The sequence below is a fragment of the Anolis carolinensis genome, chromosome 5 (genome assembly GCF_035594765.1).
Source record: "Anolis carolinensis isolate JA03-04 chromosome 5, rAnoCar3.1.pri, whole genome shotgun sequence".
NCBI lineage: Eukaryota > Metazoa > Chordata > Lepidosauria > Squamata > Dactyloidae > Anolis > Anolis carolinensis.
The window spans coordinates 145,994,564-146,018,939 of NC_085845.1; the positions used below are offsets into that span (position 1 = coordinate 145,994,564).

The 24,376-nt window shown below is 38.8% G+C and overlaps 2 protein-coding genes across 5 annotated transcripts in view; one reads left to right on the plus strand and one right to left on the minus strand.

Moving 5' to 3' along the window:
- Window positions 1-98: 98 nt before the first annotated feature.
- twf1 (twinfilin actin binding protein 1) lies at window positions 99-22,883 on the minus strand. Its single transcript, XM_062982510.1, has 9 exons — window positions 22,777-22,883; window positions 12,571-12,648; window positions 9,566-9,744; window positions 8,965-9,060; window positions 8,661-8,765; window positions 7,238-7,363; window positions 4,936-5,086; window positions 4,591-4,712; window positions 99-2,332 (listed from the first exon to the last, which is right to left on the minus strand). The coding sequence occupies exons 1-9, from the start codon at window positions 22,799-22,801 to the stop codon at window positions 2,162-2,164; spliced, it is 1,053 nt and encodes a 350-aa protein (XP_062838580.1). The 5' UTR covers window positions 22,802-22,883; the 3' UTR covers window positions 99-2,161.
- Window positions 22,717-24,376, plus strand: part of tmem117 (transmembrane protein 117) — a 370,721-nt gene continuing 369,061 nt past the window's right edge. For 3 of the 4 annotated variants that reach the window (XM_062982504.1, XM_062982501.1, XM_062982506.1), the window contains exon 1: window positions 22,734-22,857. The gene's annotated coding sequence lies outside the window, so the exon portion shown is untranslated. Of the gene's footprint in view, window positions 22,858-24,376 lie in introns of all 4 variants that reach the window. The other variant, XM_062982502.1, reaches the window with a different exon arrangement.

Sequence of the window (24,376 nt, forward strand, 5' to 3'; positions counted from 1 at the left end):
ATTGGATGGGTCTATAATTATTGAAGCATTAATAGAGAACTTCAGCAACACAGCAATATTCAGGACCATGTTTTTAGAAAATGCAAAGAAGGCACAGCTCAGGTTTTGTTTCTATTTTTATTACAAGCCTTCTCGGGCTACATTTTTACACACATTTATCTGGAAGTAACACATGTTGAATTAATGCAGAATATTGCATTGCTTTCTTGGAGACTTTTTCACTGCAGAAACAATGGATATGGTTCCTCTGACTCCAACCAATTTGGGAGTATTGGCTTAGGAAAGAGGAAGAAAACCCTCCCACCATTTAGTTATTGCAACTGAGAGTAAACAATTATTTTACTACCATAAAATAACTACTGGCCAAAAAGGAGAATTGCCATTCTAGAGAAATAGATTAAGGAATTCCTTGAAAAATACAAAGCAATGGTAACAAAATGACATCAAAAGAAAACAATTGTATACATAGTCTTGGAGTCTGTATATATTTCCACGTAAATGTTGAGAATAGGAAGTATTTTGTCACACACAAAAATAAAGCTTAGAGCAGAAATATTGTGCAGTGTGCCCTTGGTACCTGCCTGGGTTTAGTTCCAGGACTCCTATGGATACAAAATCTCAAATCCCATTACATGCGATGACATAGTAAAACAGTGTCCCTTCTATAAAATGGCAAACTGTAAGGTTTGCTTTTGGGATTCCCCCCCCCCCCCCCCCGGAATATTTTAAAGCCATGGATGGTTGAATTTGTGGATGCCAAACCTGTGGAAACAGAGGACCAACAGTATTGTAAACATATTTCTACTCTGGTTTAAATATTTGGAATTAGTGTTTATTAAAGTCCTTTAAAACTTTAAACAGCTTCCTTTTCAATATATATTTTAAATTAAGAACTGATTTACAAAGCAAATAATTAGTTATTACATTTGTTTGAAATATTGCAATTTATAGAGCACCCAGGAGGCACATGATTCGGTAGTGGAAGTAAGTGTGCTAATTATTAAATTCTAAACATATTGGGAAGTAATGTTTCATAGTTTCCATCCATGACGTAAGATGTAGGCAAAGTGTGGCCTACAATCGCGACATTCTTGAAAAGATTATTGCTTTTATTCAACAGAAAATAATCATTTACCAATTAACCTATCAATTAGGCTAAACCAGTTGGAAGACTTGCTTCTAACTAAAATTATTATAAAGTAGTCTCAAACTTATGATTGCTTTATATTAGAAGACATTTCAAAAATGTGACATGAGAAGATTTTTATTTATTCCAGAAATGCATTAGGACACAACTGCCTGCTTGTGAACATTGTCAGTACTGAAAATCATAGCTTTTGTATAGTGTTATTAAATAAGTATATTTGGATAGGAAAACTAGTACCTTTAGCTATTGTGTCCTTTACAGTATCATTCTAATCAATTTTCTTGATTAAGTAGTGCTTAACTTTATTGTAAAATGCAGTTTGTGAAAATGTAGTGTTATTCTTGGAGCTCAAAAGCAAGAAGTGCTGTCAGAAGGCTATAACAGAATCTAATTTAGGATTCCTATAGCAAGTGAATTAGATTTCAGTCTTCCATGGTCTGATTGTTTAGAGAAATAGTTTTCTTGAACATAAATGCATAGAATCATGATATGAAACAATACACATTAAACAGGTATTCTTTCGATGATTACTATAGAGATGAGGAAAATACAGTGACGATACAAAGCATGTTGCTGGCTTTGTTTTCCCAAAGAAGCAATTCTCTAAGAGAGGTAGGCAATGCAGTTAATTTCAAGATTTTCAAAAACATAAAGATTTCCATTTGTCTTGCCATTAAAGTTGGTGGTATATACAGATTCTACAGAAAATACAAGAGTGGTGAATTTTGAAGGTATAAAATAAATTCAATTTACAGCTAACATTCTGCAAGTTTATAATTTTAGCTTTTAACTAATACATTTACAACCACAGGCTGTGGACCTTAATAAAAATCTATAGTGGCATAGCCAGATAAGTGTAGTGGAAAGTCATGGGTTTGCTTTTTCTCAATCTGTATCTCTCTCCCCTGGAAAAGATCAATGTGGAAAGCTGGCATTTCCATTATTAAAGGCTTGAGTGGATTCCTCCCTCACCCCCAATCACAATGCTTCTGTTCCCAGTAGATATAACTACATTCAATCTGTAGGTGTTTCTGTTTCAGCTGGTCCTCTGATCAACCTCCGGATTCCCCTTTTTCCTGCAGGCCCTTTTGGCTTTGCAAAACTCTGTTTATGTGCATGTTGTTTGGGATGAACTTCCTCATAAAGGAACTCAGGCGTCAGCTCATCACCATCACCAATTTCAATCTGAAATTAAAGCAGGAGAGAAGGTAATCTGGCATTTAATTGATTTTGGAAAGAGTGAAGGAAGACAGCTATTAGCATGGCTAGGTGCTGTTTTGATGCTTGTTTTATAAAGTTTAACAAACTCATCACCCCAATCGATGAAACACAATCTGAATCAGCTAAAAGCATCCAGGCACATCTTTTATATGGCTGTCAAACATATACTGATGATGCTGCATAAATGAACTACAGGAAATAAATAGGTGGGCATAATCCTTTCCTGCTAGTTCAAGGCAGCTAGAATGATTTAACCTTTGTACTATTTGTTCTTTCTGTACTTATTTTATATTCTTAGTCATATTTAGATGCATCTTAGCTTACGGAAGTCAACGGGTGTAGTTAGGCAATTAGGAATAAGAACTGGTTGAAAATTTACCGACATCTATAGAAAGGTAGACCTGTTTGTATTTTGTGTGTGCCTTCAAGTCACCTTCAATTTATGATGACCCTTTGAATTTCATAAGGTTTTCTTAGGCAATTTTACTTATCAATAAATGGCCCAGAAAGGGTCGTACAGGTTAACACAATTCAGCAGAGAAAGTGAAGCTACATAACTGCAACTGGTGCAAAGGTTGGCAGCCAGGTTGCTAACTGGAACTAATTATAGGGATAGGAGGACACCCCTATTAAAACAGTTCCACTGGTTGCCGATAAGTTTCTGGTCCCAATTCAAACTGCAGGTTATTGTCTACAAAACCCTAAACAGTTCGAGACCTGCCTACCTTCACGACCGCATTTTCCCCTATGAACCCTAAGATCTGCCGGGGAGGTCTTTCTCTTGCTCTCGCCACCGTCACAAGCACGGTTGGTGGGGACGAGAGAGAGGGCTTTCTCGGTGGTAGCTCTCCACTCTGGAACTCCCTCCCCTGGGAGATTAGGCTAGCACCCACTCTGTCCACCTTCTGCAGGGACCTTAAAACCTGGCTGTTCCAATGTGCGCTTGATAATGATTATGCTCCTGTCTATGAATGTCCATCCCAAACTGACCATTACAGTAAACTCAGCACTTTACCCAAACCCTGGTCCTATAATCTGTTGCACAACCCCAGTCCCAGCCCTCTTCAATTTCTGATTTTGCCCATCTTATTCCTGGTTTTGGTTGTGGGTTATTGAGGTTTGTTTAATTCATTTTAATTGTTGTTTTATACTTTTTTAAATGGTTTCAATCAGATTGCTATATGTTTATTATGTTTTTACATGTGCTTTTAGTTTGCAAACTTTGTTGTGCTGGGCTTGGTCTTGCTTGTAAGCTGCTCCGAATCCCTCTGGGGAAAGGGTGGTGGGATATAAAAATAAAGTTATTATTATTATTATTATTATTATTATTATTATTATTATTATTACTATTACTACTATTACTACACTGCATTAAAACAGAGAGGTGACCTTTAGCAGCTAAGGCCTCAGTGAGAGGACAAGCCAGTCACTCTCAGATGATAAAGACAAGGGTAATTAGTGAAGGAAAAACTAGACATGAATATTAAAAATAAAGTAATGATTATGATGATGGAGGATCAACTGTTAAATGAGAGGATTGGGAACCTTTCCCACGCCTCAAAGGAAATGCTTAGGTTCAATTTACCCATATATTACAAGCAAATTGCAAAGCAGTGGGCTTGTTCAAAGGCTGGTGTTATATCTTCAGTTCAATTACAGATTAGAGACTGGGAGATTCAGAACTACTGCAGAACTCACTTGAAATACCAGTGTGAACTATAATTTAGGAACACAATGTTCTCATTCTGTTCACATTCACTGGGGAATGATATCAAATGTCTCTATAGTATCTCAATTAACTGCTGAGGGTGCATCTACACTAGAATTAATGCAGTTTGACATCACTTTAACTGCTATAGCTCAATGCTATGAAATCCTGGGAGTTGTAGTTTGATGATGCACCAACACTCTGGCAGAGAAATCTAAAAACCATGTAAAACTACAACACTAGAAGTAGTGTCAAACTGCACTGATTATATAGTTTAGAGCTGACCTTAGTCACCCTTTTGTATTATTGGTTCCATAATCCCATTATGAGACCAGTAATCCAGACATAATAGTTTTTGTGGTTTACTGGCTATGTTGGCTGGAAGATCCTAGGAATTACAGACCCCAAAAAGTTAATTTTCAAAGCCCCATAAAATTTGGGTGCTAACAGGTTGATGTCTAAATCTCAGGGTTATATTTGCAGAAGAAGCAAGAGTAAATGAACTACATCCTACTTTTCGGATGATCTGCATCCACAGTTGTCTTTCCACGATTTCTAGGAGGGGACTCTTGCAGCTGGAGTACAGCATCCGCTCTCGTATACTACACATGTAGCCTGGCATAGAGTAGATGAACACTGCAGAATGATTTCAAGCAGAAAGAAGTCATTTCACAGAAGCCTTAACTGGATTTCTTCCAAAGTTTGAGAAAAAAGACATTTTATATTGCGGCTAGCAAACTTTTAAGATGATGCAAAAACTAAGCAGCTATTTAAATCCTTGATGACACAGTCCTTAGCAAAGCAACTTCTAAACATTTCAGCTATGTATTCAGCTTGGTCCACAGAAATGCTTGCATACCTATGGATTCCAAGTGGTCTCCTTCGTGGGAATGTTTGTAGAGGAAAAAGTGGTACCGTGCAGAGTCCTTTGGAATTCTTTTCGGCAAGTCTTTCAGCTCAGTTGGGAGTGTACTAGCCAGGACAATTGTTTCATTTTTGATATCAATTTGCTGTAAACATTAGTTGGGATAAAGTTTGTACACAAAGTGATTAATTTAAGCAAAATGTTATAAGGAGAAATGCTTAGGTAGGGAATGAATTTACAGGTGAACTAAAATACAAATTGAGAATCTTCAACAGATATTTCCTTCATTAGAAGAATAGGTAATAATAATAATAGTAACAACTTTATGTATCCCGCCTCCATCTCCCCGAAGGGACTCGGGGCGACTAACATGGGGACGAGCCCAACAACACAAGTTAAAACACAGAACAATCAATTAAAAACATAACTACATAAAACAATAAAGCACATCAACAGAATTAAAACCAGGACAATAATAATTAAACATTCAGAGAGTAAAATTGTGTAGAATCTGAATAGGGCTCCTAGGAGGTATAAGGGCAATCAAAAATAGGGGCGGAGAAACAATCTCAGTAAACACTAAAACCATAAAGGGTAAGGAACTGTGATAAAGTGCAATAACTGATAATGAGTTGTAAGCGGGCTGAGTATCTGGTGGGACTGCTTACTCAAAAGCGCACTGGAACATCCATGTCTTTAGGTCTTTGCGAAAGGTGGACAGGGTAGGTGCCAGACTGATCTCCCTGAGGAGAGAGTTCCAGAGCCCAGGGACTGCCACTGAAAAGGCCCTCTCCCCCGTCCCCACCAGTCGCGCTTGAGACGAAGGCGGAAGCAAGAGAAGGGCCTTCCCGGCAGATCTTAAGGCCCACATGGGTTGGTAGGGAAGGAGGCGATCACAACGATAAGCAGGTCCTGAACCGTTTAGGGCTTTATAAGTGATAACCTGCACCTTGAAATTGGGACCGGAAATGTATTGGTAGCCAGTGGAGTTGCTTGAACAGGGGGGTTGACTGCTCCCTGTAGCTTGCTCCAGTTACTAGTTTGGCCGCTGATCTTTGTACCAACGGTAGTTTCCGAGCCATTTTCAAGGGCAGCCCCACATAGAGTGAGTTGCAGTAATCCAGTCTAGAGGTAACTAAGGTATGGACCACCATGGCCAAGTCAAACTTCACGAGGTACAGTTACAGCTGGCGCAAGAGCTTTAACTGTGCAAAAGCCCTTACGGCCACCGCCGACACCTGAGCATCAAGCATCAGCGCTGAGTCCAGGCGGATAGGCATTTTTTCTAATTTTCCATAATCTCTCACACTATTCTGAATGGTACACCAACCACTGGAGCAGATATGAGAGGTAGAAGGTGGAATCTGTGAAGATTACTCAGTTCCTATTCCATTGATGGATGCCTCTGATGGATGGATGAACTTCTAGCTGTGAAAGGACACTTTAGGTTGCAACATGGAGGCCAGGATTGTTGAGTGTCAGCTCATCACTCAATAGACCATTGTATGAAAAGCTCAGTAATCATGCATAGAGATACTCCAAACCTCCTTGCTCTAGCACAGGCATGGGCTAACTTTGGCCCTCCAGGTGGTTTGGTCTTCAACTCCCACAATTTTTAACAGCTGGATGTTAGCAGTCCAAAACACTGTGTAAGTGACCCCAGTTACCTGTTACGTGTGTGTATCTAGATCGGAGGAAGCAAAAGACACTGGACAGCTGAGTATGGTGTACAAAACTATTTCTCCATTATTTTCCGCCACACATTCCACAATGTCTCAGCTCCAAATAAAAAGGTGACTACATAGAGGACTCTTTGCAAGGAATCTACTGGGCAATCTCACTTAATTTATAGGTGGGAAATTATATTCCTCTAGAACTGAATGGATTCCCAGTCACAATTTTAGACATATTCTAGAACAGTGCAATGGGTTTGAGAGATCTGCCTTGCAATGGTTGACATGCTCCATTCATCGAAGGTGTTTCCATTCAATTTCAATTCCATTTTGGGGGTATTATTCTATCTCCACTATATCATAGATCACCTGTGCAGCATTGCCTGGAAACGCTGACTTGGAGAGGAAAGGATAAAGAAGTCAGCTTCCTCCAGTTGAAGTGCACACACCTGGATCAAACTAAGAGCATCCATCACTAATATGTCAGTTATCCTCCTGTATTTAGAACAGAGTCCTAGAAATCCATATGAAGGTATTTTCCATTTGCAGAGTGAGAACTGGGAAACCTGACCACTGATTTTTTGGTGTCATATTAAGAGAGTGAAAGCATATACTGTACCTACCAGTTGCACATAGTTCAGCTGTTTGTTTTTCAGTTTTTCCAGTGCTTGGAGAGCTTCCTTAGCAATAGGAAATGCCACCCCTTGTAGGGTCTGATGCTTAGTGTCAACACTGACTTCAGTCTGTACCTGGACACAAAAACAGATGATGTATATTCTGAAAGTCATTTCTGCAAAATGTTGCTATATGGAAAGAAGCTAGAGACATAACACTGCTTCCTGTTCCAACATTGTATTGAGCACCCCCTTCCACAACATCCTAAAATATATTTTTGGTTCTAACGGGTTTGTATCCACAAATATATCTTTTAGGATGTTGTGGAAGGTACTCAGTACTCCTTTCTGCTTTGATAATCTGGATTATATGGCAGTGTAGAAGGGGCCTAAGAAACCTAGATCACTCACATTTGAAATCCAAGCATACCTGTTACAATTCTTGTAACTGGAAGCATCTCTCCCCTTCCATAGAAACAAGATTTGCACACACGATAATTAGAACTAAGTTTCCCCTGCTTTTTGTTCATTCTCAGAATAATTTTAAAAAATTAATATTGGTTATACAGTAGAGTCTCGCTTATCCAACATAAACGGGCCGGCAGAACGTTGGATAAGCGAATATGTTGGATAATAAGGAGGGATTAAGGAAAAGCCTATTAAACATCAAATTCGTTTATGATTTTACAAATTAAGCACCAAAACATCATGTGATACAACAAATTTGACAGAAAAAGTAGTTCAATACGCAGTAATGCTATGTAGTAATTACTGTATTTATGAATTTAGCACCAAAATATCACGATATATTAAAAACATTGACTACAAAAATGCGTTAGATAATCCAGAACGTTGGATAAGTGAGTGTTGGATAAGTGAGACTCTACTGTAATGTGCTTCTGACTTCCTGCCAGGTCAGGATATCAGGGACTGGGGGCCTTGCTACACTGCCATATACAGTGTTCACTCACTACTTCGCGGTTCACTTTTTGTGGATTTGCTGTTTCATGGTTTTTTTAATAAACTCTAAAAGAATATTATAAATCATAAAAAATTACAATTTACAGCCTAAGGGAGGAAGGAGAAGCCAACGGGAGAGAGAAGGAGCCCAAGCAGCAACAGGAGAAGGAGGTGATTTATCAACGCACGATTGGTTGATAAAGACTTAAAATAGTGTATAACTACTAAAATAATGTATAAATATTAAAATAAATATAGTGTCCCTACTTCACGGATTTTCACTTATTGCGGGTGATCCTGGAACATAACCCCCACGATAAATGAGGGAACACTGTAACTCAGATTAACCAAACAGATAATCTACATTATCTGCTTTGAACTGAATTATTTGAGTCTACACTGCCATATAATCTAGTTCAGGTCAGATAATCTGGATTTTATCTGGCAGTGTAGAAGGGGCCTTAGGTGATACCTCATTAATCTTGATCTGTCGAAGTTCTTCTTCTGCCGCAGTTAGAGGGGCAGGTGAAGATTGAGTCACCAAGTATCTTCGATAACCATTCAATGAAACATCATCCTGGGAGAGAAAATGGGTTAGCAGGTGCAGTATTTTCATCTCACTTGTAATATTCTTTTTCCCTGAAGTCTCTTCTTCAGGTTCTTATGACCAAAATCACATTTTTACAAACGACTATGCATTTTAACCTACACATGGAAATGGGGGGCTTTCGTTCCGAAAGTATCACAAATTAAGTCTCTCTTTTCAGATTACACACCTTGTTTGTTCCAAATACTTCATCCTTAATATGCCCGCCTCCAAATTCTTTCTTCAGGGTTGCCCGGGTAGCAGCATATAACATTTTTTGACGGACCTGGAAGGTTTGAAAAGACAACCTTATTTTAACGAAACAAAAGAAATAATCACAAAATGTGTGAATCTGTACAGATGTTGCTGAACTGCCCCTCCTAAAACCTCTCACCATAATGGCTAAGGATGGTGGGACTGGCAATCCAAAACCATGTGGAGGATTAGCATTCCCACCATTAAATAGAAGCAAAATGTTAAAGCTCTTCCTAAAAAGATTAAAGCATTTGATTGATTTTTCTGACCTGACAAGTGAATAAAAGCCTCCTATAATCCATCCAAAAGACACATACACATTTGTAAGCCACAGTTATGCACATATGCATCATTAACAGGCTGTGCCTAATTGTATGCAAATCTTTATGTACGCATGTGACAGATGAAAAAAGGTGTAGTGATAAGCCAACAGGTTTTTAAATTATGGCAAACCAATTAGTTCGATTTTTTTTAAAAAAAAATCAGGGGCTACAAGTACATCTAATTGTCCCTAGTAGTTTCATCATAATACATACAGGAGAATGGTCTGGAGACCATGCAATAAAAATCCACTCATATCCTTGGGCATTTTGAGAATCTAATCTGTAGAGTATATAGCATGGCTGCTTGTCTTCAAGAAGCGGCAGGACAAAGGAATCATAATCTTCTTCCCAAGATCCATGACACTGTTTTGCGGATCCCACAGTAAGCTGCTCTATAAAAGGACAGAAAGTATGAGTCAGTACACTATTGAAAACAGCAATTGATATTCTGCTTCATTAAAAAGTATTGAGTTCCAACTTGAGAAAGAAGCAACATACAATGTAGATACCAAAATCCATAGCTGCCCAAGTTCCATTATATATAATGTCTTAGTAAAATGGTCTTCCATATTTTAAATGGCCAAATCAAGAAGCTTTTAATGTGTGTGTGTGTGTGTGTGTGTATGCTCAAGCCATAGACGGTTGACCCCAAGTGAGATTGTTTAGCATCTAGAGCAGTGGTTCTCAATCTGTGGGTCCTCAGGCGTTTTGGCCTACAACTTCCAGAAATCCCAGGCAGTTTACCAGCTGTTAGGATTTCTAGGAGTTGGAGGTCAAAACATCTGGGGACCCACAGGTTGAGAACCACTGATCTATATGGAGGGCCAACTGCATAAATCAATCAATGAAAATAATAGAATATCAATGAATTAATTGTTTATAGTACCAGCCATAGGCCATGACATTAAATAATATACAACCTTTAAAAGTACAATAAGCACTTTCCAATATAAACATTAAAACTTATTCCATATACTGACTCTTTAAAATTACAGTAGCAGTGACATGATAACAATAACAATGTCTGATTTGTATCATCCCAAACTATCTCCATTTCTAGCCTCCGTTGTGGACTTTACCAATTTAGCTCGGATTTTTTGGGCTGCGACTGCAAATATGTGGCAACCTTTAATGTTGTATTTTTGGAATAATCCGCTAACAAGTTGCAGACAACTGCTGACTGTTGCCATGCTGCCCTTTCTTCCAAAAGAGCTCCCAAAAAAATTGTTTCTAGGGCCATTATATAAAGGGCAATGTGAACAGATAGTGTATTAAATCATCTCTTTCCCCCGACCCACAAATACAAAGTTGTTGGACATGAGGGATCCCTCTATATCTTCTCTTTAGCCACCCTGATCGCATTGTTTGGAAGTGTAGGACTGTAAATGCTTTTCTAAGGGTTACCAATGTTAAGTCTTGAAGATATTGTTGACAATATTGGTCACCCTTTAGTAGAGGATACCAAGTGGTAAAACCCTGCCGTTTACTGGTCCGCAAGTTGTCAGATGCATCCATTTCAAATATTTTGTCTCTAATCGCCTTCTTGTTCAACTGCATTAGGGTCGTTGTTGATCCATCAAAATACTTGTGGAGCAGGGTTAACCAGTATTAAGCCCATCACATAAATAGCTAAGTTATAGTAATGATAAGTTTTTGACTTAAAAGTGGAATAATTTATAGTAAAGACGTTTATACGGAAGAGTTGGAGCATATTAAGTTCCATAGTGGTAGGATTCTTAAGACATTGGTTTTGTATTACAATTTCTTCAATTGTAATACACCATCAATAGTAAGCCACACCCTGATTTCAGGACCAACAAAAATGCACGAGATACACCTGTGATTCTAAGATTCACCCTATTTTTAGAATTCTTTATATGGGGGGGGGGGGGGTAAGTGTGTCTTAGAACTAAATAAATACTTCCAATATGTATAGCTATACTTTTGTAAACAATATATGAACATTTTAAAAATAAAAATAAATATTTGTCTTATTTCTGAAAAATGGGGGTGGGGAGATTGAGGTAATGTTGCATTTAGAAATCAGGGACTGATATATGGGCTGGATATGGTATTCAGTTTTTATCTAACCTACTTGTTATGAAACTGTTATTTGAAAATACATGGCAACAGCTTGTACATTTCCTATCTACAACTGCTATTTTGATATACCAAAAAATGGAAAGAAGCTCAAGTAGACAAATGAAACAGTTAGCCCACAAGGTTCTTAGTTGCTCTGTGAGAAAGCAAGAGCCAGGAAGTGATAACCTATTAAAATACTAATAAAGCATTTTTACATACCAAAGACATTGAAAATTTTAATTCAATGTCTTTTTACTACCACATTGATTAAACGTCTACATAGCTTAAAAGGTATGACTTTGGTCCAAAAGAAACCCATCATACCTTAATCAAGATCACAGTTAGGCAGATTCCTGCGGCCAGATTCTTGATGAAAATCTCCCACTCTTTGATAGATTCACAAAACATGAATTAGAAATTACTTTGCTCTGAAGATACCATCCTGAGTGACATGGAGACTGGGCTATGACCCTCTTTCTCTTCCCATTTCTCCAATAAAAAAGGGACATCAGAAGATTATCCCTTTATCTTAATCTTTGTTTTCTTTGTCTCTGAATGCAAGACTCCCTTAGAGAAAGATTTGAACTTCTATATACTATGACAATACAATCCTTATGCAAAGGATCGTATAGCACCTTGGAGAGTAACTAAGACAACAAAATGGGTTGTATAAGCCTTCATTGAATACAGTAAGTCTACTTCTTCAGGTAGACGTATGCTGCAAACTCTGTTCTCTCATTTAATCTCTAAATTGCTACAAGATCCCTTTGCATACTGACATTCCATATGGCTCTGTCTTTGAATATTACAATCCTTATATGTATTTACTTTGCATGAGTTCATGGGAAGTTATTAAAGGATTACCCGACAGCAACTCTTCTTGATGACAGCGAGGCTTGTACCTGATGCAGCATTATGCCTTTATTTATGTGTATAGATGTATATACCGGTTTGTATTGATATGTACATTTGACCTCTGCTAGGATTTTCTTGGCCGGATTTGGTCAAAGGAACATTGCTGTTGTCTTCCTCTTTGGCTAACCAAATGTGACTTGTATTCCATATGGTAATTACACTGACTTTAATGATTGTACAGGGTTCTCTGAAACTAGGAAGAACAGGAAAACAGCACATACCATTTTGAATAACTATTTTCAAAAACCTATATTGTCCATTTCTAGCTCTAGCAAAGGTTTCTTGAACTTCTCCAGTAGCTGAAAAAAAGTACAAGAGAAAAGGACAGATAATTATTTTTTAATTAAATAAATGTGAACAATAAACTACAACATGTAAAAATAAAAACACAGTGACAATAAAGTAGATTCTCAATTAACTGGAACCCATGGGGATTCTGGTTAACTAAATGTAATTTCTGCTTGCTTGAGAATTTCTATTAAAATAGGTCTAACTCACACAATACCCCTCACTATACCAAACCACAAACTCTTATTGATGTAATATTAATATCAAAATAGAGACATTAAAAGTAAATTAAGACATATAAAGACAAATCTAATGTACTATATATGTAACACAATTTTTGTTCCTTGGTTATAAATGTCATTTCCTAATTGGTTCTGTCAAAAAACATGGAAAACATTTATTAAACTTCAAAAACTTTGTTTTTCCAGGACATCCTGCAGCACATTTTGCTATAGTTTTTCAATGAATATCTCATTGAGTCTCAACCAATTCAACATAGTTTGTGGCAGTCACAAAAATAAAGTTTCTGGAGTATAACAGCTACTTTCAAAGTAAGTATCACACATTTAAACAGAAAAAAAGTTTCATACTAGGAACATAAATTTTTTCAAATTTTGTTATAGTATTATAAAAGCAGTTTTGTGAATGAAGTACTATTTGATTTTTTGCTAGTTGTTTGAGAGTTCTCTTTGCTTGGGTTCTTGTTAACTGAGAGTCAACAGTATTTTAAAGCACAGACCAGTTTTATCCACAGATACCATATGTTTTTAAACTAAGAGAACGTAACTACATAATTTTTTGCATTGAAAGTATTTGCATCTGAGATCTGTTCTAAACATGTTGGTCAGTGTCAATGTAATTCCTCTGATCACAATGACATTGATTTGTAAAACTTTATACACAGCAAGTTGGAAATGGAGTTTGCATTCAAGCAGCTGAACTAAGTGCAGACAAAATGTGAAATCACTATAGCAAACCAAACCTGCAGCACTGGCCTTGGGCATATATATTGCACCTGTGTAGAAAGGACTAATTATCTCTCAGCTTGAGGCTATAAAGCTCAAATTTCACTCAGAAAGACATGAAAACATACCAAGTCAAGGTGAAACCATACAGCCATGGGGAATAATGTACCATTTAAGCTAGTAAGGGCACTCAGAATGTGCCAAATATTTTTGTTGCCATGTATGGGAATGCCCAATATGATGACTAGTATGCTAACAAATTAGCTAACTCTTTGTGATGAAATATGTATGTTCTTTCAAATTGCTTATGTCAAGTTCCACAAATTTCATATATTTTCTCAGTTAATGAACACCATTACCTTCCAATAAAGTACAGCCAGCAATACCTGGTATTCTTCTGCAGTTAACAATTCAAAATCTATTCAGATCTGATTCTACTTGGTTTCCATGATCAAATGGCAGTGGTCTATTTATTTATTTATTTACAGCATTTATATTCTGCCCTTCTCACCCCGAAGGGGACTCAGGGCGGATCACATTGCACACATAAAGGCAAACATTCAATGCCATAACATAGAACAGAGACAGAGACAACACGCAGGCACGGGCTGGCCTCAAACTCATGACCTCTTGGTCAGAGTGATTTGTTGCAGCTGGCTTGCTTTCCAGCCTACGCCACACCCTGGTCTAGTAGGAGTTGGGGTCTATTAAGACATGTACATCCTTCTTAAATGCACCAATTTAAAGATAAGTCTCAGTCATTTGTGTAACATCTAAGTGTAGTATCTTAAATTGATTAATGCTTAAGTTCATTTTGTTTGTTTTGGCTCCAGTTCGCCAACCAGTCGAAGTCATTTTGAATTCCAATCCTGTTTATTGGGATCTGAGCTACCTCCCTAATATGGTGCCATCTGCAAATCCGATAAACATGTCTTCTATTCCATTATTTATATCATTTATGAATATGTTAAACAACGCTGTGCCCGGGACAGAACCCTGAGATGCCATGATGAAAAATAACCATTGTGAGTATTCTCTGGAATTAATCTGTCAATTATTCTCTAGATTCAGCAGCTGTGGTGAAGCAATGGATTAAACCCTTGCTGGCTGGACTGCTGATCTGAAGGTTGGGTTGCTGGCCTGAAGGTTGCTGGTTCATATTACATGTCTGGGTGAGCTCCCGTCTGTCAGCTCTAACTTGTTGGGACATGAAAGAAGCTTCCCAGCAGAATGGTAACACATCTGGGTGTCCCCTGGGCAATGTCTCTGTAGACGGCCAATTCTCTCACATCAGAAGCAACTTTCAATATGTTCTCAAGTCACTTCTGACATGATAAAAAAGTCTGTCAACCTATTACAGATCCACGTAACTATAACAATCCCACCATTCACCAGTGCGAATATCTTGGGGCCTTTGTCAAAAGCCTTATTGAAATTAAGATATACTACATCCAAAGCATTCCCCTCATCTACCAAGTTTATAACGCATTTGAAAAAAGGATATAAGATTAGTTTGGCATGACTTGTTTTTTTGAAAAACCTATGCTGGCTCCTTGTAATCACAGCATTCTTCCACAAACAGACTATTTAATAGTCTGTTTTAGAACCGTTCCCAGTATCAACATCAAGCTGACTAGAAGGTATTTGCTCAGTTCCTCCTTTTGTGAAGATGGAGGCAATAAATGTATTGAAACACCAACACGAACAGACTGATTGAAAAATGGAATATAATGGTGATTTTTAATAACATCATCTGGCCCAAGACTCTATCTACAAGCTGGTATTTATCAGAAATGTTGGACTACAGTGACTATGCCAGGTGGACTGAAAATTTAAGTTAAAAAATCAACCTAAAAAACTTGGGTCAACTTATCCACAGATTTTTATGAACACTGTGCCTTAACTCCTACCAACAAAGGAACCATCCCTTGTCTTACAGTAGCAAAAGGCATGAGATTTTCCACCCCAGAAGAACCTAAAAGAAACAGCAACTACATCCAGCCATTTCACTGATTTTTTTGAATGCTGAGAGGGGAAATGGAACGAAATGGCCCTCGATTTATCCACCGGTCATATAAAAATCCATAATTATGGCTCCAAACCTGCCCAAACCTGTATATACAGTAACTTTTTTTTTATTTACAAAATCACTACTTAATCATGATTTTGACATTATTGTCACAATGATAACTTAACCAGGCATCAACTGAATAGGGAAAATGAGGTCCATTCTGCCAATGATAAGAACACAGTTGAATCATATTTCCATCAGGTTTGGAGAGGTCAGGCCAGGAGAAGTTCCTTAGTAAAGTACTTAACTAAGTATAAGCTGATACAGGATTTCAGGCCAGGGCTTTTAAGAGATTGCTTTGCTGTTTTAAATGTGCTGTCTTTTTCTCACATTTAATTACATCTTTAAAATTGTTTTAGTGTGTCAATAGCTTAATTCTATGTCAATGTTTATCTTTGTTAGACTTTAACTTGATTCTTGAACCTTGAATCTCAATTTTGCAAAACGAAGACGGTAATAATAATAGTGACTATGTTTAATATGACTGAGAGTAATTAAACAAGAATCATTCATTTTAATTTTGGGGGAGAAGGTGGTGGGTGTGAGTGGGTGTCAGAGTGCCACCATTGACAACCAATGCATGAGTCATGCATAGCAACATGAGAAAAATATTTTTCTAAGAAACTGACCGAGAGTCACGTGAATGTTACTGAGCAACAACCAATGCAAATCTATTGTCCCCTTAGGGTTACAGGAACCACAGTTTGAATTGGAGGGCACAGTTTGAATTTTATCAGCCCTACAAAGAAATAAGATGAGATACAACCATGGATCTCATAAATGGAAACAAAATTGATTCCCCTTTGAATGTTTTGTGGGATGAATTCAAAAATGGGAAAATTTTCTCCATCCCTTCACAGATGGCCCATATAAAAACCACACCTAATCCTAAAAGGCCTAAGAGGCAATAACTTAATTGGGAGACTCAAGACTTTCAAAAGCCATACTATTATGTTTTGCAGGCTTTTGATTATAATCACAATCACTTTAAGTGGGCTGATTTATGAAATTGGTTGTAATGCATCTATCAACAATAGCCAGGTACTGGTACTTAGAAACTTCACACCATGTTGTTTTGTCTGAGATCCTAAAATTATTTATATGTGAAACAAACAGGGAATACATCTACACTGTCGAACGAATGCAGCTTGACAACATTTTAACTGCAGTAGTTTAGTGCTATGGAATCTGAGTGCTTTAGTTAGATGAGGTACTAGAACTGTTTGGCAGAGAAGGCTAAAGACCTCATAAAACTATAACTCCCATGCTTATATAGCATTGAGCCACGGCATCTCAAACTGCATCAATTTGACTATGTAGGTCAGCTGTTCTCAACCTGTGGGTCCCTAGGTGTTTTGGCCTACAACTCCCAGAAATCTCAGCCAGTTTACTAGCTGTTAGGATTTTTGGGAGTTGGAGGCCAAAAAATCTGGGGACCACAGGTTGAGAATCACTAGTGTAGATGCACCCTGAGTTGCCAACTGAATAAATGAGTCATATGAGCTGTTGAGTTTCTTGTTCTGACTCAGCCCACCTTGGTCCACAAACCTAGGAATAGTCTCAGTGGAAGAAAACTTACTGTACTAATAGGTTTTACACTAGTCTTGGCTCCATTTCAACTATTGATTTGATGGGTCTCCTGTGACTCACTAGAAAAGACAATAATGCTTGGTGAGACAGAAGGCAACAGGAAAATGAGAAGACTGCATTCCAGATGGATAGATGCAATCAAGAAAGCCCTGAGTCTGCAAGACCTGAGCAGGTTTGTCGATGAAAGGGTGCCTCGGAGGTCTCACCTTCTAGGGGTTTCCATAAGTCAAAGTTGACTTGAATGCTGTTATAACAAAAACCATTGTAACTGGAGCCAGTGAATGGATTTGGGACACTGATTTTCCCCTCAACACCCTTCACCAAGGCACTTTTTAAAGGAATTGTTACTGGATGTTCCTTCTCTCCTTCAAAAAAGTTCACAAATAGATGCTGTTTCACTACATACATCCCTGATATTCAGGCTGTTTTCAAAGTAGCCAGAATAGAGCTGAAAACACATTCACATCCCTTAATAGCCTAACCATTTCTATTATCTTCCCCACTATTAAAAAATGACTGGATTAAAAAGATGAAACAGCCTTAGAACTCTTTATCAAACATAAACAAATACTGGATTTTAAACATAACTGATCTAGGGATGCAAAAACCCCCATATATTTGGGAATTATTTTTATTCTCAATTTGTTGTAACTTGTAGAAGGTGTTGAAATAAATGGGCAGGAATAACTTAGCCCCCTGATTGAATTATATGTGCCTCTGAGTGACCAAAAGTACAGGCCGTGAAACTATTTGGACACACAATATTTAGAAATTCCATGTGTATATGTCCCTTCTGCAAAATTATACAGGGTTTTCTTATGCAAGGAATATTCAGATGTGGCTTTGATAGTTTCTTCCTCTGAAATATAACCTATAGCACTTGGTATTTATTAGTGGTCTCCCACTCAAGAACTAGCCATGGCTGGATCTGCTTAGCTTCCAAGATTGGATGGAATTTGGTGCCTTTAAAAAGACATAAAGGTAAGTAAATGTTAAAGAACTACCAATAAAGCCTACTGAACAAAGAGTGACTTGTTTCAGGCCAGCATGCACAGGACAACGTGAGTCCTCTGTAAGGTTGTTGTATAACTTAAAGCACCTGTTGGTATTCATTTGCAGTCTCCCATTCAAAAACTAACCAGGGTTAGACCTGCTTAGCTTCCTAGAAGGTGCCTTGAGTGTATTTAGGCTTTTACTTCTCACAAAGGGGTAAAGCCCATAATGGGCTAGCCTTCCCATCTAAACAAAGAAGGAAGAGGAGCTTCCAATGGCTCAGTTCCCATATACGGTAAGGAATGCAACAAAAGCAAGACTTGGGAGGCATCTGTACTGTAGAATGAATGCAGATTGACACCACTTTAACAGCTGTGGCTCACTACTGTGGAACCATGGCAGCTGAACGTTGCATCTTTACTACAGAATTAACATAGTTTGACCCTGCTTGAACTACCATGGCTCAATGCTATGGAAGCACTGGAGTTGTAGTTTTACAAGGCCTTTAACATTCTCTGCCAGAGAGTGCTGGTGCCTTCTAGGATTTCATCTCATTCAACCATGGTAGTTGAAGTGATATCATATTGCATTAATTCTACAGTGCAGTTGCAGCCATAGCTTGGTGAGGCAGCACCAGCACTCTTTGGCAGAGAAGGCTAAAAGACCTTGTGAAGCTATGACACTAATGATCACAGAGCACTGATCCACAGCAGTTAAAGTGGGGTCGAACTGCACTCATTCCACAGTGTAGTTCACCCTCTCTGTGTGTACTGTATTTAATGTGTTGTCAAAGGCTTTCATGGCCGAAATCACTAGGTTGCTGCAAGTTTTCCGGGCTGTATGGCCATGTTCCAGAAGCATTCTTTCCTGACATTTCACCCACATCTAAGGCAGCCATCCTCAGAGGTTGTGAGGTTTGTTGGAAACTAAGCAAGTGGGGTTTATATATCTGTGGAAGGCCCAGGGTGGGAGAAAGAACTCATGTCTGTTTGAGATGGGAAACAATCAGGCCAGCTAATCACCTCCCAGCAAGGGATTCGTCCAGGCAGGAAGCAGCCAAGCTTTGAAGCTGCAAGGCTATTCAATGCTAATCAAGGTGGCCAATTGCCTCAAACAGGCAAGATTTCTTTCTCTCACCCTGGACATTCCACAGATATATAAACTCCACTTGCCTAGTTGCCAACAAACCTCAAAACCTCTCTGAGGATGCCTGCCACAGATGTGGGTGAAACGTCAGGAGAGAATGAAGAACAAGGGGGGCAGGAAGACAACATTCCACCATGTCTCCTTTGTCATTATGACAATATGATATTGTATAATGTTGATATTGTGCGGTGCTAGTGATGTGATGCATTGTATGTACTTGCGGTATTGAGGGTGATATTGTAGTGTGTTACAGTGTAATAGTGATAGTAATACACTATTATAATTGTGTATTGTGTGTTGCAAGTGGTATTGCTAGTGGTGTTGTGGTGTAGTGCAGTGTGCTGGTGTATGATGCTTATGTTGTGCTGTATCAGTAATGTAATGTATTGTACAGTATGTACTACAGTAGAGTCTCACTTATCCAACATAAACGGGCCGGTAGAACATTGGATAAGCGAATATGTTGGATAATAAGGAGGGATTAAGGAAAAGCCTATTAAACATCAAATTTGGTTATGATTTTACAAGTTAAGCACCAAAACATCATGTTATACAACAAATTTGACAGAAAAAGTAGTTCAACACGTAGTAATGCTATGTAGTAATTACTGTACTTACGAATTTAGCACCAAAATATCACAATACAGTGGAGTCTCACTTATCCAATGTTCTGGATTATCCAACACATTTTTATAGTCAATGTTTTCAATATATCATGATATTTTGTTGCTAAATTCGTAAATACAGTAATTACCACATAGCATTAATGTGTAATGAACTACTTTTTCTGTCAAGTTTGTTGTATAACATGATGTTTTGGTGCTTAATTTGTAAAATCATAACCTATTTTGATGTTTAATAGGCTTTTTCTTAATCTCTCCTTATTATCCAACATATTCGCTTATCTAACATTCTGCCAGCCCGTTTATGTTGGATAAGTGAGACTCTACGGTATGTTGAAAACATTGACTACAAAAACATTGACTACTGCATTGGATAATCCAAAACGTTGGATAAGCGAATATTGGATAAGTGAGACTCTACTGTACCTATAACTTGTAAGCCGCCCTGAGTCCCCTTCGGGGTGAGAAGGGCGGGGTTTAAATGTCGCTAATAAATAAATACAGTAGAGTCTCACTTATCCAAGCTAAACGGGCCAGCAGAAGCTTGGATAAGCAAATACCTTGGATAATAAGGAGGGATTAAGGAAAAGCCTATTAAACATCAAATTAGGTTATGATTTTACAAATTAAGCACCAAAACATCATGTTATACAATAAATTTGACAGAAAAAGTAGTTCAATACGCAGTAATGTTATGTTGTAATTACTGCATTTACGACTTTAGCACCAAAATATCATGATATATTGAAAACATTGACTAGAAAAATGGCTTGGATTATCCAGAGGCTTGGATAAGCGAGGCTTGGATAAGTGAGACTCTACTGTAAATGCTTCTGGAACATAGCCATTCAGCCCGGAAAACTCACAGCAATCCACTGTGTACTGTATATTTGTTGGTTGTTGTGTGCCACCAATTCATTTTTGACTTATGGCCTAGAAAGAAAGTCAGGTTTGGGTGCAAATTCCGCTGCCAGGACTCTGGACCTCAATCCCCAGTTCAGCGTGAAGAGGCAGTGTTTTGCATAACCTGTGAATATGGGAGTTGTGTACGCCTTGTCGACATGCATTTCACAGTCCAATAATCGTCAATGGTGGCTTGGCCTCTGAAATACAGCTCACAGCACCTGCTTTTCCTTGGTGGTCCCCCATCCATGTCCTAACCAGGACTGACGACACTTAGCTTCCAAAACCAGACATCACCCAGTGCCTTCAGAATTAGCTATAACTTTTCCTCGCGAGAGAAAATGTGTGGGGACTCTATGGGTACATCTACACTGTAGCACAGACATGGGCACACTTTGGCCCTCCAAGTGTTTTGGACTTCAACTCCCAGAATTCCTAACAGCCTCAGGCCCCTTCCTTTTCCCCCTCAGCCGCTTAAGCGGCTGAGGGGGAAAAAGAAAGGGCCTGAGGCTGTTAGGAATTCTGGGAGTTGAAGTCCAAAACACTTGGAGGGCCAAAGTGTGCCCATGCCTGCTATAGCATGAATGTACAGTGCATCCTTAAAAAGTCACCATACAGAGGGGAAAATGGGAAATTGTAGCCAAATGCACCTTTATTTACAGAATATTCATGGCAAAATATTTACAAAACAGCCTCTAAGTTTAAAAATATAAAAAAAGTTAGAGGGGTATAGTATAAAACATAATAGGAGTTAATTTTCCTATATATAGGAGACTTTTGGGAAATGCTATGAAATGATGGGAGCTGCAGTTCTAAAAGAGTACAAGCACTCTAAATTTCAACAGAAAGGAGAAAACCATGAAAATGAAAAAAATCTTGTTCCCAGTATTTTAAAAAAAACTCTAAAATCAGGACAGTACATAAAGAAAAATACTCAGAAAATTGGGGAATTCCAGATAGGAAACAATCAGGGCCAGCTAACACCTCCCAACAAAGGCATTGAATAGTTGCCTATGTTGTAAAGCCACTTTGAGTAGAGAAAGGCTGGGTAGAAATGTTGTGAATAAACAAACAAAGGATTCCCCCAGGCAGGCAGCAGCCAGGCTTTGACGCTGCAAGGCTTTTCAATGCTAATCAAGCTGCACCATTCACACTTGTGAGTTCTTTCTCCCACCCGGGACCTTCCACAAATATATAAACTCCACTTGTATAGTTTTCTAACAGACCTCACAACCTCCGAGGATGCCTGCCATAGATGTAGGCGAAACGTCAGGAGAGAATGCTTCTGGAACATGGCCATACAGGCCGGAAAACTCACAGCAACCCAGTGATTCCGGTCGTGAAAGTCTTCGACAACACTTTAAACTTCACCTCCCAGGATTCTATAGCCGTGAGCAGGGCAGTTTAAAGCGGTGTCAAACCGCATTTATGCCACAATGTGGATGTACCCATAGAGCCTCCTTCCCTCCATGTTTTCTCTCCAGGCTCAAACAAAAAGTTATCGCGAACTCTAAAAGCGCTATTCCTTTCCCAAACTGGGAAAGGCACTCTGCACAAGCTCAGAAGCACCCCCTCCAGGGTTATATGCGGAGGAAATGAAATCCAAACAATTAAATATGGAAGAGGGGACGACTTTTAGAAGTTAGAGCTAACTAAGCGGTTGTCCCCCCCCCCCCCCCAGCAGAGAATGGTTTGGTCCATTCCGGGCCGGCTTCGGAAAAAGAGGGAGAGAGAATGATAGGGAGGCGGGGGGAGCCAATCAATAGGGAAGCGGCCCCGGGGGGAAAGGGGGGAGAGAGAAGGAACAGCCTGGGGCAAAGAGCGGAGGGAGCCCCATCCGAGAGGTACCTTGGATGCCGGTTTGGTGGGACATGGCGCTGAACAGCCGCCGCCTCTGGGATTCGCAACTTCGGGGGGAGGAGGAACAAGGTAAGGAACGGCAGAAGGGCGGGGGAGCGGGGGGGGGGGTACTCAGAACGGCCCGGGACCGTCACGTGACGCCCGGCCGCCAATCATCGCCTCCACTCGCTTGCCTTTTTGCTCCTTCCGGCTCTGAGCCGGGATTATACATCCATATGCTGTAGATAGAATGAATTGAGCCTGACAGCACTTTGTCAACTGCACTGTGTTCAGTGCGGTGGAATGATGGGAGTTGTAGTTTCCGCAAGGTCGTTAGCTTTCTATGGGCCTTCCACACAGCCCTAGAACCCAGAATATCAAGGCAGAAGATCCCACACTATCTGCTTTGAACTGGGATATATGGCAGTGTGGACTCAGATATCCCAGTACAAAGCAGATATTGTGGGATTTTCTGCCTTGATATTCTGGGTTATAGGGCTGTGTGGAAAGACAAAGAAATAGCTCACCAAACTACAAATCCCAGCATCCCATAGCACTGAGCCATGGCAGTGTCAAACTGCTATTATTATTCTGCAGTGGAACCAAAACAAAAACCACACAAAAGTCTATTAAGGGTTCCATCTACACTGCCATATAAAAATCCAGATTATCTGCTTTGAAATGGATTATATGAATCCACACTGCCACATAATCCAGTTCAAATAAAATAATCTGGATTTTGTATGGCTGTGTAGATGGGGCCTAAGGTTAGATCTACACTGCCATATAAAATCTAGATTATCTGCTTTGAATTGGATTATATGAGTCTTCACTGTGATATAATTCAGTTCAAAATGTGGATTATATGGCCGTGTATATCCAGCCATAGACCCCTTCTATACTGCCATATAATCCAGATTATCTAAACAGATAATCCACATTATCTGCTTTGAATTGGATTGTATGAGTCTACACTGCCATATAATCCAGTTCAAAGCAGATAATCTGGATTATATGGCTGTGTATATCCAGCCATAGACCCCTCTTATACTGCCATATAATCCAGATTATCAAAACAGATAATCCACATTATCTGCTTTGAATTGGATTATATGAGCACACTGCCATATAATCCCGTTCAAAGCAGATAATCTGGATTTTATTTGACAGTGTAGAAGGGGCCTAATTGAACTCAATGCATATTATTTTACTCTGAAGACATTATAGGTTTACGGTCCCTTGATTTTAATGGGAGTCATTTCTAAGTACAGTAGAGTCTCACTTATCCAACGTTCTGGTTTATTCAACACATTTTTGTAGTCAATGTTTTCAATACATCGTGATATTTTGGTGCTAAATTCGTAAATACTGTAATTACTACATAGCATTACCATGTATTGAAATACTTTTTTTGTCAAATTTGTTGTTAAATATGATATTTTGCTGCTTAATTTGTAAAATCATAACCTAATTTGATGTGTAATAGACTTTTCCTTAATCCCTCCTTATTATCCAACATATTCACTTATCCAACGTTCTGCCGGCCCGTTTATGTTGGATAAGTGAGACTCTACTGTATGTCAGTTCACTTTAGCTGGTCCAAGTTGTC

Coding starts and splice junctions, on each gene's coding strand:
- twf1 (XM_062982510.1), bottom strand. CDS start 22,801: ATGTCCCACCAAACCGGCATCCAAG. Junction 12,649..22,776: donor CCACCAAACCGGCATCCAAG/GTACCTCTCGGA, acceptor ACTTTTTTTCAG/CTACTGGAGAAGTTCAAGAA. Junction 7,364..8,660: donor GACAGATCAAGATTAATGAG/GTATCACCTAAG, acceptor TTTTGTGTCCAG/GTACAGACTGAAGTCAGTGT.